Source organism: Pinus tabuliformis, chromosome 1_2 (genome assembly GCF_031772625.1).
Source record: "Pinus tabuliformis cultivar Carrire ecotype Pingquan chromosome 1_2, CPIR1, whole genome shotgun sequence".
Taxonomy (NCBI): Eukaryota; Viridiplantae; Streptophyta; class Pinopsida; order Pinales; family Pinaceae; genus Pinus; species Pinus tabuliformis.
In genome coordinates this window covers 1,080,263,353-1,080,282,260 of record NC_142298.1, presented here as the reverse complement: position 1 = coordinate 1,080,282,260, position 18,908 = coordinate 1,080,263,353, and the positions used below count along the sequence as shown (strand labels likewise).

General features: G+C 39.9%; 1 protein-coding gene across 4 annotated transcripts in view; it reads left to right on the top strand.

Annotated features, from left to right (window-relative positions):
- The window catches only part of LOC149209881 (uncharacterized), a 285,654-nt gene that overhangs the window by 46,028 nt on the left and 220,718 nt on the right, over positions 1–18,908 (top strand). For all 4 annotated transcript variants that reach the window (XR_016252911.1, XM_089396537.1, XM_089396536.1 and 1 more), the window contains exons 3-4: positions 2,075–2,109; positions 2,232–2,287. Coding sequence is in view for 3 of the 4 variants with exons in the window: in XM_089396537.1 (XP_089252663.1) it covers positions 2,075–2,109; positions 2,232–2,287 (91 nt within the window). In the remaining variant the exon portion in view is untranslated. The remainder of the gene's footprint in view (positions 1–2,074; positions 2,110–2,231; positions 2,288–18,908) is intronic.

The window sequence follows — 18,908 nt, the reverse complement described above, 5'->3', positions numbered from 1 at the left end:
TCTTCACCTCGCAGTTTGACAGTTGTAGCCACTTGACTTGTTGCTATTATTCCTGCCAATGACTGTCTACCTAAAAAAACGTTTCATTTGTGCATATTTCCACTTGGAATCCGCATTGTGCTCTATTGCGCTGGTACCTTCAATGACGTTTTCTAACCCTGAATCCTCCATTTTGACCCTTCTCAGGGACCTTTCTTGGCCTATCTTTCCTCCATGCACACATACATCATCTCAATGGTCTCCTTTAGCTTGCAGATGGGTGGGTTCTAATGGCTCACTCAAGGATTTCAGTCACCCAGCCAAATCCCCTCTTTTTATTTTTTAATGTAACCTTTAAACTGTGATGTCATACATTTGAGTTTTCCTTCAGTCCATACGTTTCCTTTTTTTTGGCAACTTGGCTGTTGTACAATGTATAGCCTTTAGCTTACTGGTCCTCAGCCCTTAAAAAGCCTTTCTTTCCATGTATAGTTGTGGCTGAACCTGGCCTTTATGCAACTCTTGTACTAACCTGGCTTCCCTGGTGATTAAAAGATGGTTTTAGAGTTTATGCTCTGATACCATGTTAAATTTTGTTGAACCCAGCACTCGGCAACTTATTAACCTAGCATATTATAGATGTACTGAATAAATGCACAACTAGGTTCATAACATAACTATTCAGTGGAAGAAAAATATTAACAACCAAACTTAATCACAAGTGGCACACACAGATTCTGCTGAATCAACAGTTCTTCATTAATAACACTATCAAAACTTACTTGGGCTCCCGTTGGGATAATGGTCAAACTGAGAAATTTATAGTTAAAACATACCCTGGATTTGATCCAGCTGATCAGGCCTTAAATCTGTCCTTGATATTCTTGGCTGATCTAGATCTCCTATGCTGCACTTCTGCACCTTCCTCGGACCTGACACACTAGAATGGAAGTCCTTCTCCACTTACCAATGAGATGTCTCTCTCAATGTCTTGTGACGCTGTATGGTGTGTCTTTCTCTTCTCCTTAGACTTGCTTTCATAACTTTACATTGAGTTAAATCCCTAATCCTAATCTCCAAAGTGATGGATGGCCTAGCTTAGATCTCGCCTAACTTGAGATCAATGGTTGAGATTAAAACGTAATCACTAAAGTAAATACTTTACTTTACCTAAGTTTCTTTAGCTCAATAGCCAACATAATTAATTATGTACTTAGGTTAAGTTACAATAGTAACTTACTCATACTTGAGCAAGTGTCCTGAGGAGACTCTGGGCGACTTCTGCATGCCTAGACACTTAGGCCTGTGTAGAAGTACCTGGCCAAGCTACAAACATCAAAAGATATCACAACTAAAGATGCCTTGCTCTCTTCACGACACCTGTGTGTGTAAATTTGTGTGTCCTTATTTCCTACTAGATACACATCTTAAAATGTATATTTTTACAAGTTGTTTCCTTATAGTTCATGCATTTTTTTTGTTTTCCAACCATTGTTTTGCGATTCTGGAATCCAAAATAATTGTCTGGGTACCGTATACAGCCAAAGAAGTGGAGATGGAGGTTTTTGTTGGTGGGTATGCTAAGTCAAAACTAAATTTTTGGACCCTAAACAGGATTATGAACATGTCCAAACAGTTATTTATAATACATTTTAAAACCAATCTTTTCATTTGTTCACTATTTAAAAAATATCTATAGCGGTAGGACTACCATCTCCCATTTTACATTCTAGTCCCTGCTTTATGGCAGCTGGCGTATGCATGTTAGCCACTTTTTATTGTATATTTGTTGTAGAGCTTCACCTTGGCTTTAGGTGTATTATGCACTTCCCCTTATCATTCTCTTTCATTGAACAGCCCCACTGACTGCTTTTTTGGTCCATGGGGAGTTTTTAACTTGTTATATCTTTCTTTTTGTTTCTGGTTTCTAAATCCACTGAAAAATAACGGGGTTCAGGTTTTCTTCTAAAATCGAATTGTTGTTTGAATATCGATATTTATTTAAAATTAATTGCAAATTATTAAATTATATTGCTAAAGAGCAAAAAGAACAAAGTGTTAACAATTTTCTTGCAATTTCCAATGAACAATGCAGTGCCCAAGCTGTGGAAATGAATTTCAAGTTTTTGCGTAAGTTGTCCTTCTACCAACATGGATTTTTTTGTTCTTTTTGCTGTGTCATTTTATTTTGTTGGATCTTGTTAGATTTATGATTACTACTGTAACAACTTCAAGTATACCATGATTTTCAGGTTTGCATTAGAAGAAGGGCCACAACTTTGCCCTTACTGCAGTCAGCCATTCAAATGTAAGCATCTAGTTTCTCCTGTTAGTAAGTTATTTTTTGTCAGTTTTGAAGGAGAACATAATTGTTATTCAAAATCAATTTTCATCATATAAGGTAGTTCATAAATGAGGATTCAAGAGTTCTATCCCAAATTCCATGGAAGGTAAAGATAGCCTCCCTCTATGGGTTGAGAGGGATATTCATTATACGAATTTGGTATTTGAGAATTTTGGAAATACCCAAAACCTACTTTGGTATTTGAGCATTGATAGAAAGTCATCAAAATGTATGTTTAGCATTTTCTAGGGATGTTGAGTTCTGGATTCTTGAATCTTAAGTAGCTGTGGAGGATAGGAGATATATAAAAAGTTAGGTAATCTCAGTCAATGACTACCACAGATGAAAGTAATTTCTGGGCTTCATTTGCAAATTTAGCTAGGTTACAGATACATTGTAAAGGCTATTGTTTTTTTGTTATGGTAAGATATGTGTGAGTGGCTTGAAAATAACCGTGTGATGTTAGAAAGCTTAGGGAACACAAGTGTTTATTATACTAAATAACATGTATTTCAGAGATAAATATTTCAAATAAAGATAGCGAGATGAATGATATGAATGAAAAGAACAGTCCATGTGTGTTTATAAATGCATGCCATGTAGTAATTCTTAAGTAGCCCACTTATAGCCAATCGATACATTTAATTATATTCAGTAAATGAGCTTTGTTCATTTCAAAATATGTCAACGTACCTTTCAATCAACAACTTAATGAATATGGACTAGTTAAGCAGTGAGTTGCAATATTGTGAACTGAGCACCAGACTGCAGGCTTTCCAACGAAGACTATCGGCCTGAGCAAATTAATCAAATCTAGAGATAAACTTGGTTTATTTTCTAAAATGACCATTAAGGGAGTATGTTAGAGTTTTAATGGTCATATTAGACTTAGGATTAATGAAGTCAAATTAATGACTTAGTTACTTTTCAAAAAGTAAAGTAATAATGACTTAATAGTCGCTTGAATCATTTTAGGGTTAGGGTTTCTACAATCTAGGTTTATGGTTTATGGTTTATGTCAATGATGAATTAGGTTTTATGCTATCGACTTCCTATATAGAGACAATTGATCTTTCATTATTTTTTCCAAGATGCATTTCTCTCTTGTTTCTGTAATATGGTTTGGAATAAACTAGTTCAATTATATAGTTCTAGGACTGATAAAAAAATTTAAAAATTAGAAAAAAATTATCCCTCAAGGCAACCAACTTTCGTAACCTTAAGAAAAGAAACCTATCCCCTTTCATTGCTCAATTGATCACCTTTTCCTTCATGATATTGTCTAGTTTATCACCTTTAGCATAGTTGTATCGTTCAATCAATCTCTTGTTTAGAATTGTATTTTAACTTCTAATATTAATTTATAAATTACTATGGACATTTCCTTTACCTGATTTTTTCTACTTGGAATGAAAGCATGGTAAACATCAGAGTACCTCCCCACATTTCGTGGATGGTAATCTGGGTAAACTGTCGGCCCTAATTACAGGGCCTCGCCCCAAGGGAATCAAAGAGAGTCTAACTTGTGATCAACAACAACTAGCAACAATATCAAATAACTTCTAGTCTGGCTCTAGACAACTTGAGCTAACCCTTGGGGGTATTTGCTTTACCTAATTGTAATTCATCAACTTAACATATAAGAAAGGTAAATGTCAACATTAACTTAAATTTAACCTTAAAAATTAAAGTGGGACCCTTATTTTATGATTCTTGGTGATGCAATCAAACTATTATATCTCACATAGAGAAAATATAAATTGGGGCATTTTTCACCTTTCATCATAGTCAACAACTTTTTCAATTTTGAAACTTACATGCAAAAGATGACCTTGTACCCCTTCCTCCTGCACCCGTTGAGATGGGACTTATAGAATTCTAGATTGAAATTTAAAAAGGGAACTGGCCTTGCTATCCACCAAAAGTGGGTGACCCCTAGGAGAAAGTTTTCTCTTATAGGCAATAGTGCCTGACAACCACCTTGTAGCCGATGTGACATGTCATTCATATCTCCACCACTTGCATTAGTCATATGTCTCCTCGCCCATTTGCCAAGAGCACATGTTAGAAGACCGACTTCTGATCAAAATGTACTTTATTCATTTTGCAATCATGTGCTTATGCTTGTTTGTATTCGGGCATTTTGACATGGATTATTGGGTAACTTGGAAGGAAGAAGGGTCTTGGCCATCATCTTCTTCTCTCACCTTGAATGGGTGGCTTAATTTTGAATTCTAGTCTAGTGGGACCTCCCGTAATGGCCCAATGCTTATAGGAGGGGCACTACTTGGGAAACCACTTCTGATCAAAATGTACTTTATTCATTTTGCAATCATGTGCTTATGCTTGTTTGTATTCGGGCATTTTGACATGGATTATTGGGTAACTTGGAAGGAAGAAGGGTCTTGGCCGTCATCTTCTTCTCTCACCTTGAATGGGGGGCTTAATTTTGAATTCTAGTCTAGTGGGACCTCCCGTAATGGCCCAATGCTTATAGGAGGGGCACTACTTGGGAAACCAGGATTGAGATAACGTAGCCCCATCTCTCCCTATTCCATACCACTTTCCATCTTACATTATGAGCCCCTATTCTACCTCCTTTATTCGGGTTCAATTGACCATTGGTTCTTTGGGATTTGGCACCCACACATCCTCATATCTGGGTAGGGCCTGGAAATGCACCCTGGGAGGTTGATGCAACTAAAAGAAACAGAAAGAGCATATGATGGCCATAAGAAAAACAAAAGAAAAATCAAAATGCAAAAGATGGCTAAGACTTACAAATTAGCACGTGGGCAAAAGCCAAGCATGAGCTCTACCTCACTCATATGGCCATCACCTGGTTCTTGGGCCAATGTTGCCCTATCTCATAGAAGACAAGGAACCCTTGCATGTCCTAACCCCTAATGGGCGATGAACTGCCCCATCGTAAGGGGGGTGATAACTGCTATACATCATACAACGCAAGCTCTCATTCCTTGAGCTACAAACAGTAATGCAAAGAAGAATCAAGAAAAAGTAAAAAACATTTAGAGGGGTGGAAAAGCAAAGGCTGAGGTAACTCATGCATCCACGATTGCTCCCTAGTCACATCTATACACCCAAGATTAGGTATTCCATCATAGCCAATCCCTTTGACCATGACATTTGGACATGAAATCTTCTCCCCTTCGTTCCATCATTATTCACATGGCAACAATTGATTGAAAGGTGGACCAACGACATGTCACTTCCCTTTGGGGGTTGGGAACACCTATTAGGATGGTCTATTAACCACTCCTACTTAGGGAGTTAATGCCATTACATGACTAAGCCCTAATTTTGCCCATTTCTTTCAAGCATGGTTCACCTAGATGCAATAATGTTTAATATACCTGATGGTGAAAGTTGCAGCACTGGATATTATGTGTAGTTGGCAAGTGGTTTCATCTATAGGTTTGGGGAACTTAATTGTGGTCCAGTTCCTCCAGATTGACATATTGACACCCATAGTTGATGCATTGAGAGCCATGGGACTCTCAACAATTGTAGAGCATCATTCATAGCCATGGGCACCTTAAGAACCCACAACATTCCTGCATTGTGCTTTATTATTCATGGGATGATGCACCTAGACCAACATGCCCCAGTCGGCTTAACAATGATCACATGGTTTGGCAATTGATCCAGGGTCTTGATGAGGTTTGTCTCATGCCTTGAGACATGGAATGGCTAGCACCATTTTTAGTGCCCTCAACGTTGGATCAAAATCAAGCTTATTCACCACTTGGAGACCCATGAGACCTAGTTTTGTGCCCCAAACCCACATTTGGGGTCTATAGGATGATTTTCAGAGAGATCTAGGGGCCAACCCCTAGATTATGATTTTAGAGCCCTTATACACTTGTCATGGCACTTGAGGACCTCAATGCTTTCCCTTAGCAAGCCTACGCTAGCACGATGTCATCATTTCAACTTGCATTTATGGAGATAAATTGAATTTCATAAGGCTACTAGGTCGACTTGTGACCTAGGCTTATATTGCACATTATTTTATGATTATTTAGGGGCTCATAGGCTAAAAAGCATTTCAACCTCCTCATATAAGTGGAGGAGAGTCTCAGTTGAATCAAATCATCATCACTTCTTGGAATTTCGACCTCCTTAGAGGAACTCACACTTGCTCTTTTAGGGATGTTTGGAGATCTTTGGATGCATTTTGATGTTTGGAGCTGATTTTGGATATTCTTTGGAGATATTCATTGGTCTAATGGATGGAAATCTTGCATGTTATCTTGTAAATGTCCTTTATTGTTGAATATCACTTTCTTGAATGTTTAATGTATGGAATTATTGTTCTAGGTTATGCTAATTGTGCCCTAATTTATTGAAGATCAATTTTGAATTTCTATCTAGATGAATATTGCATGCATTACTTTTTCTTTTCCCTTGGGAAAAAGTCGTAATTTCTATTAATATAAAGAAATTACATTTTGTAGATGCCTGATGCATATTCATATGGAGGCTAAGGAGCCTGACAAGTTCACAGTCTATAGTTCTAAAGGAAAGTTTGGATGTCTCCACGCAGGGAGTCCACAACATCTATACTAGTTGTAGCTAAAGGATGATCAAAATTTTAAGTCCTGCTCTACGCAGAGAGCAACAAAAAAGAAACTGTACGTTACCAAAAAAACGGAGTTGTTTACTCATGTCCAAACAGTGGATATATATACATGATAATACAAAAAAACAGAGCTTGTTAATATGTGGGCCTTATAGCCCATTTTCTAAAGGATCATCAAAAGGTCTATGATAATGCTGGTAGAAAGTTCCGTCTATCTCCTCCTGAATCAACCAGTCATTTCCTTGTCTGTGCGCTGCCTCTTTGGATAGATGATCCGCGCCTGAGTTTTGTTCCCTGTAGATGTGACTACAGACAAATGATTCAAAAGATGTAATCAGTCTTTTAGCTTCATCTAATATATGCCTCAATGAAAATGCATAGCCATGAGATGCATCATTCAGCCAGTTGCAAACAATTTTAGAATCTCCAAATAGTTGCAGGTGTCTGCATTGTTTTTGTAATGCAAAGTAAATGATATGTTTTGCTGTGCACAGCTCAACAAAGTTATTGGTGCCTCTGCCTAGGTTAATTTGGATCTTGTAGCAGTGCGATTCATTGAGGTAGAGGATGGCGCCACCCCCACAGCCTGCTTCCTGTGCAGAGCCATCAAAATATGCCCATGGTTTAGATTTATCTATGATTTCAGGATTGATGGTACGTGGGGGGGCAATGGTTTCCACTTCGGGGAGCAATTCAAAATCGGCGATCGTGTGATGTAAAATGGCAGGCCAATGGGGGGTCTTTAAATTGAAGATGGCCTGGTTACGCGCAATCCATAATGCCCAGCATACAAGGAGTGGCATATTAATGAATTTTCCTGAGTGATTCTGGCACCAATTGTTCCAAGCTTCCATGAGATTGCTCCCTTGCCAGTTTTTTAAGATTGGATAGTGAGAGATGAGGGATTGCCAAAATTCCTTAGCTGTATTGCAATTTAAAAAGAGATGCTCTGTACTTTCTTCTTCCTTGCGGCATAAATGACACCAGAAGGGACCATAAAATGATCTCTTCATTAGATTGGTCCCGGTAGGGATCTTGTCAAAGAGAATATTCCACATCAATAAGCGTGTGCGTGGTGCTGCCTTGAGCTTCCAGAGCGCTTTCCAGGTTGGGAGGATGTCCTGAGGCTTGAAGGATTCCATGAGCCTTATATATCCTTGTCTCGGGGAGTATACTCCGTGTTTTGCAAAGGCCCAGATTATCTCATCCGGTCCTTCTGTGAGTCTGATATGTGCTTGGGTAAGGGCATCCGTGTAATCCTGCCATTCGTGATGCCACTGAACTGGTATCTCCAATGCTCGTGCAAATATCCATGCCTGCTGAAGAAAGGAAGAATTGCCATTGTCACCAATGTGCCTGATGTGGGTGATTCCTCTGCTGTGAAGATATCTTAAAAGGTCCGCAGATAATCTATGGGCATTGCCACAGCCGACCCAAGGGTCCAATCCAATACGTATAGCATTACCTTCCTTGATGTGCCATGTAATTCCTTCACGTAGTGGTAGTGAGCCAATAACCGCTTTCCAGATATTAGATATGTTATGTCTTGTTTCATGCTGCTGACGGAACTAGTCCATTAAATGTAATGGCTTGATGTATTTCACTTGAGCGACTCGGGTCCAGAGACTGTTTGTGGTGAGGAGTTGCCACCCGAGCTTGGCCGCTAATGCTCTGGAAAATAAATCAAGTCTCTTTATGCCCCAACCTCCCCAACTTTTGGGTTTTGCAATGGTGTCCCATTTAACCCAGGCAAATAGCTTCCCCGGTTGGTGTCCTTTCCAAAGAAATCTACAACATATACTTTGTAATCTACTCAATATACCTTTAGGTATCCAGGCCAAGGTCATCCAGTAGACTGGAGTGGCTTCAATAACTGCCTTAATGAGAATCAATCTGCCTGCCCGAGAGAGATATTTGTGATACCATACCTGTAGTCTTTTTTCCACTTTCGCAATGAGCCAAGTCCAGTCAGCGATCCTGTAACCGAGTGGTTTTAGTCTAAATCCCAGATATTTTATACCTTCGGTCAGGTTCAATGAGGTGAATGGGAAGCGCTGAGATGCAAAGGTGAACTCATGTTGCGTACATCCGACTGTAGTAATCGTGGATTTGCTGTCATTTATCATCATTCCTGTAGCTTGTTGGAAAAGAAGGATTAAGTTCTGAAGAGTAGTGGTGTCCCCAACACTGCCATTTAAGAATATCAGAATATCATCAACAAATAATAGATGAGTGAGATAAAAATTTTCAGCGATTTTAATGCAGTCAACTGATTTCTATCTCGAGCAGATGTTATAATCCTACTTAATCCTTCCATTATAAGTAAGAATAGCAGGGGCGAGAGAGGGCATCCCTGTCTGAGGCCCCTCTCTGAAGTGAAAAAAGAAGTAGCTTCGCCATTGAGAAGCACACTGTAGGACACATCAGTGATGCAGCTCATTATCCATTTGATATAATCATAGGGAAACCCAAGATGAGTCAACATGAGTTTGATATAGAGCCAGTTTGTTCTATCGAAAGCCTTGGATAGATCCACCTTTAGAATCATTCCTTTCTGCTTTTTGAGCTGCATTGAATGCATGAGTTCTTGTGCTGTGGCAATAGCTTCGTGAATCTGTCTGTGATGAAGGAAGGCAAATTGTTCAGGAGATATATGACGTGAAAGAATAGGCTTCAGGTGGTTGGCTATGATCTTGTAAAGGCAATTACAGAGGGATATGGGTCGGAAATCATTGAAGGAGACAGGATTGTTCGATTTTGGGATAAGTGCAATGAAAGTAGATTTGATGGCAGAGGATATTCTGCCACTCCTTCTGCAGTTCTCCACAATCTTAAGAAGGTCATTCCCCAGGATTTCAAAAAAAGCAATGTAGAATTCAATAGTCCACCCATCTGGACCTGGGCTTTTATCCTTTTTAAACCATTTTATAGTTGCCTCCAATTCTTCCAAAGTTACTTCCTTCATTAGATCTTCCGAGTCTTCTTGCAGTACAAACCTGGGGAAATGTTCAGCCACCCTCATGATCTCCATGATGTTTACATCTCTAGGACTGAAGTGCTCTGTTGCTAGCCTGGCCAGGTTCTTCTGAGATGAAACTGTCTGCCCCTGCTCATCCCGCAATTCCCAAATAGTATTGATAGATTTGCGTCCATTGGCAAATTTATGATAAAACTTTGTGTTATCATCTCCCTCGGTGAGCCAAATTGCCCTGCTCCTAAGTCTCCAACTTTCTTCTCTTTCCTTCAGAATTTGTGTGCGCTTCGCAATGAGGGAGGAGTACTGTTCTTTGCTCGCAGGAGTGGGGAAGGTCCCATCTGATGAGTCCTCATGCAAAGCAATGACCCTTTCAACCTCCCTCAGAGTATTGTCATCACGGATACGCTTCTGGTGTGCCCAGTTCTTAGAGATCCTCTTAAGTTCAGATAGTTTCCTGATGAATCCTTCTGTATGACCCTCATTTTCCATAATAGGGTTGGTTTGCCAATAGTTAGTAACCAACTGTATGTATGAAGGGTCCTTTAACCAAGAGGAGTTAAATTTGAAGGGGCTCTTGATCTTATGATTAATGTCGATCATTTCCAAAAAGATTGGTCGATGGTCGGATATGCCACCAGTTCCAACCCATTGACGAATGCGGGGAAGTCTGTTGTGAAGTGATTCCTTAATAAGGAACCTGTCAAGTCTTCTGGCCAAGCTTTGTTCTCCACTGCGGTTGTTTGTCCAGGTGTACTGTAATCTGGCAGAAGGAATGTCCACCCACTGATGATCCTCCAGTAGATTGGAAATAGTGTCTGATAAGGAGTCTATCTGCGCCAAGTGCCCCCAAGATTCACAGTAACCCAATGAAAAGTTTAAGTCGCCTCCAAGTATGATGTTATCTGCCTGTAGAAATTCAGATACCAATAGGGTTCTCCAATAATTGGCTCTGTCAGCACAAGGGCCATAGACATTGATGATGCGGATGTCCATCTCGATGGAATAAGCAAAAATGTCTAAACCAATGAATCCTCTGCCTCCCCATATATTCCTGATCTCCATAGCTTTGTTACTAATCCCAATAGCTAAACCTCCGGATCTCCCGGACGCATCCAGTGCATGGAAGGTCCAATTGGGCAGCCAGGAGTTGAGAGTAAGGATGAGAGGTTAAGCTAAACAGAGGGTTTCTTGAAGAAATATAATATCCGACTGTGACGAGATGAGCAGTCTCCTGAGTGCTAGTTTTTTGGCCAAACTAGCAAACCCCCTACAGTTATAGGAAATGATCTTCATGTAGGATGAAAGAGGGGGCCATTCTTTGCTCTAAGGGCCCTGAAAATAGTTTGTTGTCGCCCAAGGGCGACTTCTTCGTCAGCAGTGTGTCTAGCTTTGGTGATGCGAGAGGGTCGGCCTCGAGAGTTCTTATGAGCAACAGGGGCAGCTTCTGAGTCCAAACCAATGGCATCTACACCTCTGTCCTTCGATCGGGATCGAAGAGAGTACCTGGGAGATGTCGGAGGGGAAGGGATGGGGAGAGTTGCGAGGGAGGATGTAAGCAGAGATGGCAGGCAAGGGGAAGTCACGGGAGAAGGGAGCGGGAGGGAGCAAATGAGGGAGGATGGTGGAGGTAAGCCCCGGGGTTTATGAAAAACCACAGAGGTCAAATGTGCTGATAGTGGAGACGTGCAGATGATGTGATGAGATGCAATGCCAATAGATTTGTAAGATTCAGGAGGCAAAGGAGAGGGGGATGAAAACAACATACCCGTCATGCAATGCCAATAGATTTGTAAGATTCAGGAGGCAAAGGAGAGGGGGATGAAAACAACATACCCGTCGTCGCGATGTCCTCCTGTGCTGTCGCTGTGTGTACTGGAGCAGGCGATGGTGGAAGAGAAGCTGAGGTTTCTTTAGCAGCTTCAGCATTATCGGGTGGACCTTTGGGATCTCCATCGACATCAGCTTGCTCCTCTTGATTCTTCTCCGAATTCTGCCTGGGAGGATGGTCCAAGGGATGCTCGGACTCCCCTTCCTGTACATTTTCCCTTCTTTTCCGGAGGAGTGGACAATCCCTGTATAGATGTCCCACTTTGTGACATCTACGACAACGATACGGGATACCTTCATAGTCGATAATTTGTTTACGCACTGTGTCTCTCCATTGAATGGTGATGAACTCTTGTAGTCCTCCCCTGGTATCCAGATTGATAAGAATCCGGGCGTAAGACATCATGCCAGTGTGCTGGTAGGACTTATCATAGTCCATGTAGGAGCCAATCGCATTGCCAATCCGCCGGAAGATGTCTTCTGACCAGTACTGGAGTGGTAGGCCTGGGAGTCGAATCCAAACGGGTCCGATGCCAATCTGCTCTGTCTCTGGGTCGAATAAGGGAGTCCAACGCTTAAGGAGCACCGGAGCATGTTCAAAGTGCCAGTAAGAGGACAAGACCCAATTGGTATGATCAGCATGAGCGAACCTCAACGCGAACCATCCCCTCACGAATGTTTGCACGAAGGGGATGTCCACCAAATGTTGTCCCCAAACTTCAGTTGCCCAGGTCTTCAAACGTGCTGCCGAGTAGTTCCGTCCTCTGATGCGCCCAACCAGTACCCTGTCTGCAAATTCCATAGTCTCACCCCACTGAATGTCCTCCTCAAGCCTGAGAAAGATGTCGTCCGCCTTTGATTTGAAACACCTGTACTTCTTTTTAGGGCCCAGAGGGGGAGGTAGGTTATGTGGCCGGCCTAGGGGAGGGCCAGTAACAATCGGGGGGGAGGGTTTAGGTACGAGGAGGAAGGGTTTTGGATGCCGCCGTAACAGGGGAGGGACCAGAGAGCGGGGGAACAGTGGTGAAGCTTCCGGACGGAGGACCAAGTGACCCGGTGAAACCGGCCGTGGCAATGGGCAGCGAAGGGGGTAAAAACGGCCGGGAAATGGTACCAGACGCCGAGGGATCAAAACCAGGGTTAGGGTTCAAACAGCCGGAAATGAAACCGAGGGTTGCCGGAGAGTGGGGGGGGTTGAAAGCGCAGGCCAGGTAGGAGGTACATCTGGGAGGACCACAGGATATGACCTTGACTGTTCCCCAAGCGAGTACGAAGAGTAGTTTTCGGTGAGGCCAGAACTGTACATACCTTCTGATGTGGAGAAGGAGGAACGCCAGATGGATACCCCCTCCAGTGGGTCGAGATCCTCTAATACGCCAGCTGCTTCTCGAAACGGCGGACACCTCAGATAATAGTGAAAACCGGAGAAAATGACAGTGCTCAGGATAAATGGACCGAGCTGGGCAGGTAAGTTAAAAACCGTCGCGGGTTGTAACCGGGAGATGCGGCGCAGAAAAACCTTCCTTCTCCCGAAAGGTCAACCAGTTCGTAGCGATGGTGGTGCGCTAGGCGGTTGAGAGGTAAACGGCAGCTGTGCTAAGCGGGTAAACGGAGTCCGGCGCGGTTTCAGAAAAACTGCAGAGGGTTCCTGAAACCCTAACCCAAACCCTCACGCGCCTTCTCCCGTCCGGTTTCCGCCATCCTCCCTCCTCAAAATTCCTCGTCTTTTTGTATCCTTGCATGCATTACTCATACATAACATGTAATGAATTTTCTTAGTGGTGAACTCCTAGTAGCTCTCCCATAAAACTCCATTTTTCCACTGAGTGGATAAATTCTTGAAATTTGGTTGCTAGTCCCGCCATTTCAAAGCTCTTAGGAACCTAGGGCTTGGTGTGAATCCCTAGGCAAGAGGAATTTTGGTGGTTGGAGAGCTTAAACATCAAGAGGATAGCATTTTCCACTAAATCTATCATTTTAGTGGGCATTCGTTTCAATTTCATCCATAAATTTCCTTGCCTTAGTTGTTTGCCTAAGAGGGAAACCCTCATTCTCCTTCCTTCAACTTAAGGGCTTCCTTGAAGGTTTCATGAGCCTTTTCCTAGCCTTGACCTTGAGTTACTCCAACACAACAAATTTATCAAACCCTGGGTGTTGTATAGTTATTTCTAGGCCTCTTTATAGAAAGTGAATTGCTTCCTTGTGAAGCCTTGAACTTAAGTTGTTCCTTTCTTGCAGAGTTCCTAGTGAGATAATTTCACACATTAACGCTAGAATATCTGTTATAGGTGATCTCCTCCTAATGGGACTCCTCCCATCAGTGAAAATCCGTAAAGAGCAGGGGGTTTTGGCTATGGTGACAGTGGGCCACTACCCCATTGTTGCTTCTTGGACTAGCTTATGATTTGTAGGGTTTCCCTCTCCAAGGCCTACTAGATTTTGTAGCGATAGGCCTTGTTGTCGCACATGTTGTCACGACAACGCTCAGAGTGGGGGCTGTCACCCTGATCCCCGATCTCTCCGTTTAAGCCTGTCTCCCGCGGCTAAGGGGGGTAGACCCTATGGGAAAATGGATGACCAACTGAGGACCAGTTGGGTTGGGAGACACGAGGAGGAACAAGCACTTAATTGATTTAGAAGTTAATGGACCAGTGCCTTATGGAGTTAACGATTAAATGATTAAAATGTTGCAGAAATATGAACCATGCAAAAAAAACATTTATCATCGAATAACCCAAGCAATGCAAGATATCCAGTAAATTCCCAATGCTTTAACGATGATCCAGCAATTAAACTTAAAGAAAAATTAAATGCTTTAAATGATCATAAAATTTAAATGCTGACCAGTTACCACTTTCACATAGCTAACTTTATATAAACATTTAAGTGCATTTAGCTATACCACAACAGAAAAGACTTTAAAGGAATTTCCGATTTTAAATTAGTCTTTTTCAAAATTTTAGATTTTTTTAATAAAATTTTAAATTTAAAAAAATTAAACAAAACTAAAATCCTAAATAAAATCGAATCTAAACTGAAGGTTTTTTTTTTTTTTTTTTTAATATAAACTAAATTCTAAAACAAGATTAACTAAAAACCTAAGAATTAAACATTCTATGCTTTTGATATTTTGATATTTTTATTTTTTATGATTTTTTAATTTTTTATGATTTTAAAATTTTAGATTTAAAATAAAAAATAGAACAAAGCTAAAATCTAAAGTATATAAAATTAAAGAAACTGATCTAAACTAAGAACTAAAATTAACTTTTTTAATTTTATGAAATAAAAAATAAAACAAAACTATTCTAAGCTAAGATTCTAAAAGTAATAAAAAAAAGGGAACTTTTTTATGTTTTTTTTATGATTTTTTTTTAAAACTAAAGTAAACTAAAGATTATAGGTTAATTAAAGATTAACACCTGATCTAATAAATATAAAAAGTGAAAAAGTGAAAAAATCGAAAAACTAAATAAATAAAATTTAAATGAAAATCAAATAAAAATATATATATATTTTTTCTAAACTATCCGATAGAAATAAAAATATGAAACTATAACCTAAGGTACCACCTATGCTGAACCTTTACTCATACGACTTACCAAAAAATTGAATTTTCGTTTTTGCTGTTGTGTTTCAACGTGTGCAGGTCTGAACTTGATGGCTGAAGAAAAATACGCAGGTGATGGAGTTGGCTGCGTGAAGATGGAATGGATTGCAGCAGATGAAGATGCTGGTTTTCTTTGTGTTTGCAGGTGGAGATGAGGGACGTACGCAAGTCTGGCAGAAGGAAGAATAGTAGCGTAGATTTGGAGATGGCAGCGTGAATGGACGCAGTTGTAGCAGAAAGGAAGAACGCAGGTTTGGGCAGCGGATGCACACTCAGGTGAATAGGAAGAGCGTGGGAGGATGGCTGAGGGTTTGATTGCAGATTGAAAGATAGCTGCATGTTACGTAGAAGGAGAATGCGTGGTGGAGGAGAGGACGTTGGAAGGGATGGTTGGGTGGGAATGTTGGGCAGCAAAATTCGTTTTCCTTTTGCAGGTTTGGAGAATGGGCAGCGTAACTAAAGTTTTTTGGAGTGGCAGCAGAAGGGAAAAAAATGCGATGAGGGTTTAGACAGTGATTTTGCAGGTTTGCTGAAGCCGCAGAGGATATAACTATATAATCTCGAATTTTTCTTTTGATTTTCTAAGCCCAAGACCAACGTATGCCCAAAAAAGGTTTTAATTTTTTCTTGCGAAATGAAACCCCACGAATAGCAGACAGATAGATCAGAAAACCCTCCAAATTCTCCAGTAAATTTCAAATTGCCCTGCATTCAGATTTGTGTAATGAAAACCCCGAAAAATTTTCAAGATCTGTACCTGCAACCTGCAATGTCAAAAACAGAAAACCCAGAGGTAAAATGTGCCAAAAACAAAACTGAAAACCCTAAATCAGCTAAATAATTACAGTATTTACATATTAACGACTCTAAGCAGCCAGATTTGTCAATAATCCACAGTAATATTTTCAGAATTTTAAACTTAATGTGAGATACTAAAGAAAACCCTGCATGCATTCATAAAAATTTTCAGATGATAAGCCCGAGATTAAAATTGGTTGGGTTCTTGCAGAAAACATAATCCGGGAGTTGGCTGGTTCAGCCGAGAACCCCCCCTAACGCCCGGTAAACTCAAAACTAAGGTTTCCTGCACAGCTTAAAATCAACCATCAACATAGAGGGAGAAAACAATAGTGAAATGCAGATCAAATGGAGATACCTGCCATTATATTTCAGAATCTAAACTATCATTCAAACCCCAAAGATCAGACCCCAAAGATCAGACAAGATACCTGTGCCTAAATCAGTCTTCATCAAGCTAAAATCAATGGCTGAAAATAAAATTATGCAGAAAAATAAATCATCTTACAACACTTTTAGAAGAGTAACACCAGCAAGATTTTTAAACCCAAAGTCTTTCTTTATTGCACAAAAAAAATTGACTACAAGAGAGCTTTCTTTAGCACTAGACTCTCAGATCTAATCTGATCTCAAATGACCCCTAGCAACCTATTTAAAGGAAAAATTCCCAACAGCTAGTTCGAGTGATCCATGTCAAACTAATCTTGACTGTCGATGACGATCAAGATTTCTTTTAATCTCATCCGTCGAATTTTTAAATGCATTTAAATATATTAAAAAATTAAAATTCTGCATTTATTTACTTAAATTTTATTATATTATTTTATTATTTTTTTTTTTTTAATTATTTTTAAAATTTTAAATTTTTTTATTATTATTTTTATCTATTTTTTAATTAATTAATTTTTTTAATTTTTATTTTTGGATCCTCGAACTTAGCCTTTGGAAAAATCACCTAGGACCTAGGACTTAGGACTCTTGAGGGGATTAAAACATTTTCTAACCCTCAAGACACTTTACATCATGACTTTTACAATTTTACATCTCAAAGGGGAAAACCCATTTGACATAGACCCTCATAGACCACCCAGTTCTGCGACCAAATATAATCTAACAGATCAACACACTAGGATTCCTCTAAGATTCTAATGACAAAATTCATTCCGGCTTTGGGGTTAGGCTGAAGGAAAACTCTGCCAATCATGGATCGGTGAGACAAAAAACCTTGCGGAACGTAGATTATCACTAGAAAATTAGGTCCACCTAAGCAATTTACATACATGACTCAACTCTGCTAAGATTATTTATAATTCACACACGCAAACTGGGTTTACAACATAAATTGATCAAGTCGACGATGACTGTCGAATGGCATAGACACGTCAATCAAGCGCTATCCCTTTTGCGAAAAAAAGGGGGTGTACTGCTATGGGAAGTTGACACGTAGTGGTCAACAGGCCTTTCAATGGTGCCAACTAATTTTAAACAATAAATGGCGGTAGTTGTTGAAACCAATCAAAAGAAGAAAGCAAACATCAAATTCTTACACTGAACCAAGGTTTGTTTAGTGATCTAGACTTTAGATGAAATATGTACTTGTTTGATTATTGTATGTTGCTGTTTAGACTCTAAAGACTTTTAGACTGTTGAGGCTTTTATCCTCCTTGATATGACCTATAAGAATGCATTTTCATTTTTGTTCTTTATCTCATTCTCATTGTTATAGGAAACATGTACATATGTCATGCAACCAAAAACTAAAGAATTTTTTATTTGATCTTTTCTTTTGGTATTTGCTTCCTCAAGGTCAATGAAGTGAACTAATTTAGCAAGATCGTGGTTCACTATAAATTGTGGTCTTAATAATTTTTGCCCATAATGGGTGATCCAAAACCTTGGCATAAAGCATTGTTCTTTCCATCTCCATAATTATCTTGTTTTGGTACGTAACCACCACAATTTGTTCAGCGGCATAAGCTACCATCAATTTTCTTTTAATACCATTAGATTTACAAAACTACTATCGATCATTTGAGGTGAATTTCAATTCATCACCACTTTTTGATTGCCATACTCCTCTTTGTGGACAAATTGGTGCATTATCTTCCTCCCTCAGAGGTCTTAAGAGACAATTGAATTTTCTCACCAACTTTTGTGATCTCAAGCAGATGATGGTCAACCTTATTTAAAGCAAGGTAATGGTATTTAATGTGAAAATCATAGATCTAACAATCTTAGGAATTCTACTGCAACTAGCTGAATCTACTTCTAGATTGTAAATAACATTACACATTTATTCGAGATTTCTTCATGAAATATCGAAGCAAATTACTGAAGCATCCTACACCGTTTAATTATGATTCTGAAACATAGAAAATGAGCAAGGAAAATAGAAACACATAGGACACAATTATTTTTGGACAAAACTCACTCGGAAAAACCTAATGTGGGAAAACCAGTGCTGCAGCTCTGAGGGTTTATTATTATTATTGAGCAGTAGCAAAATCTGAATACATCTCTGAATACCCCACAAGGTTATTCAATTATAGGGAGAAATACTGGCAGAAGCTTTGTGAGTTTTACCTCACACAATCACTGAGAAATCTTGGCTGATTTGGCTACTGGATGAAGTGCGCATGGAAGGCACTGCGCTATCTCTGCGCTTCCTCTACACTATCCCAGCGTCAACCCTTCCAGGGACTGCATCACCTAGCTAAGAATTCAATTAGTAGCCCAGAGCCACTGCTCTCAGCCTCCCTATCTCACACCC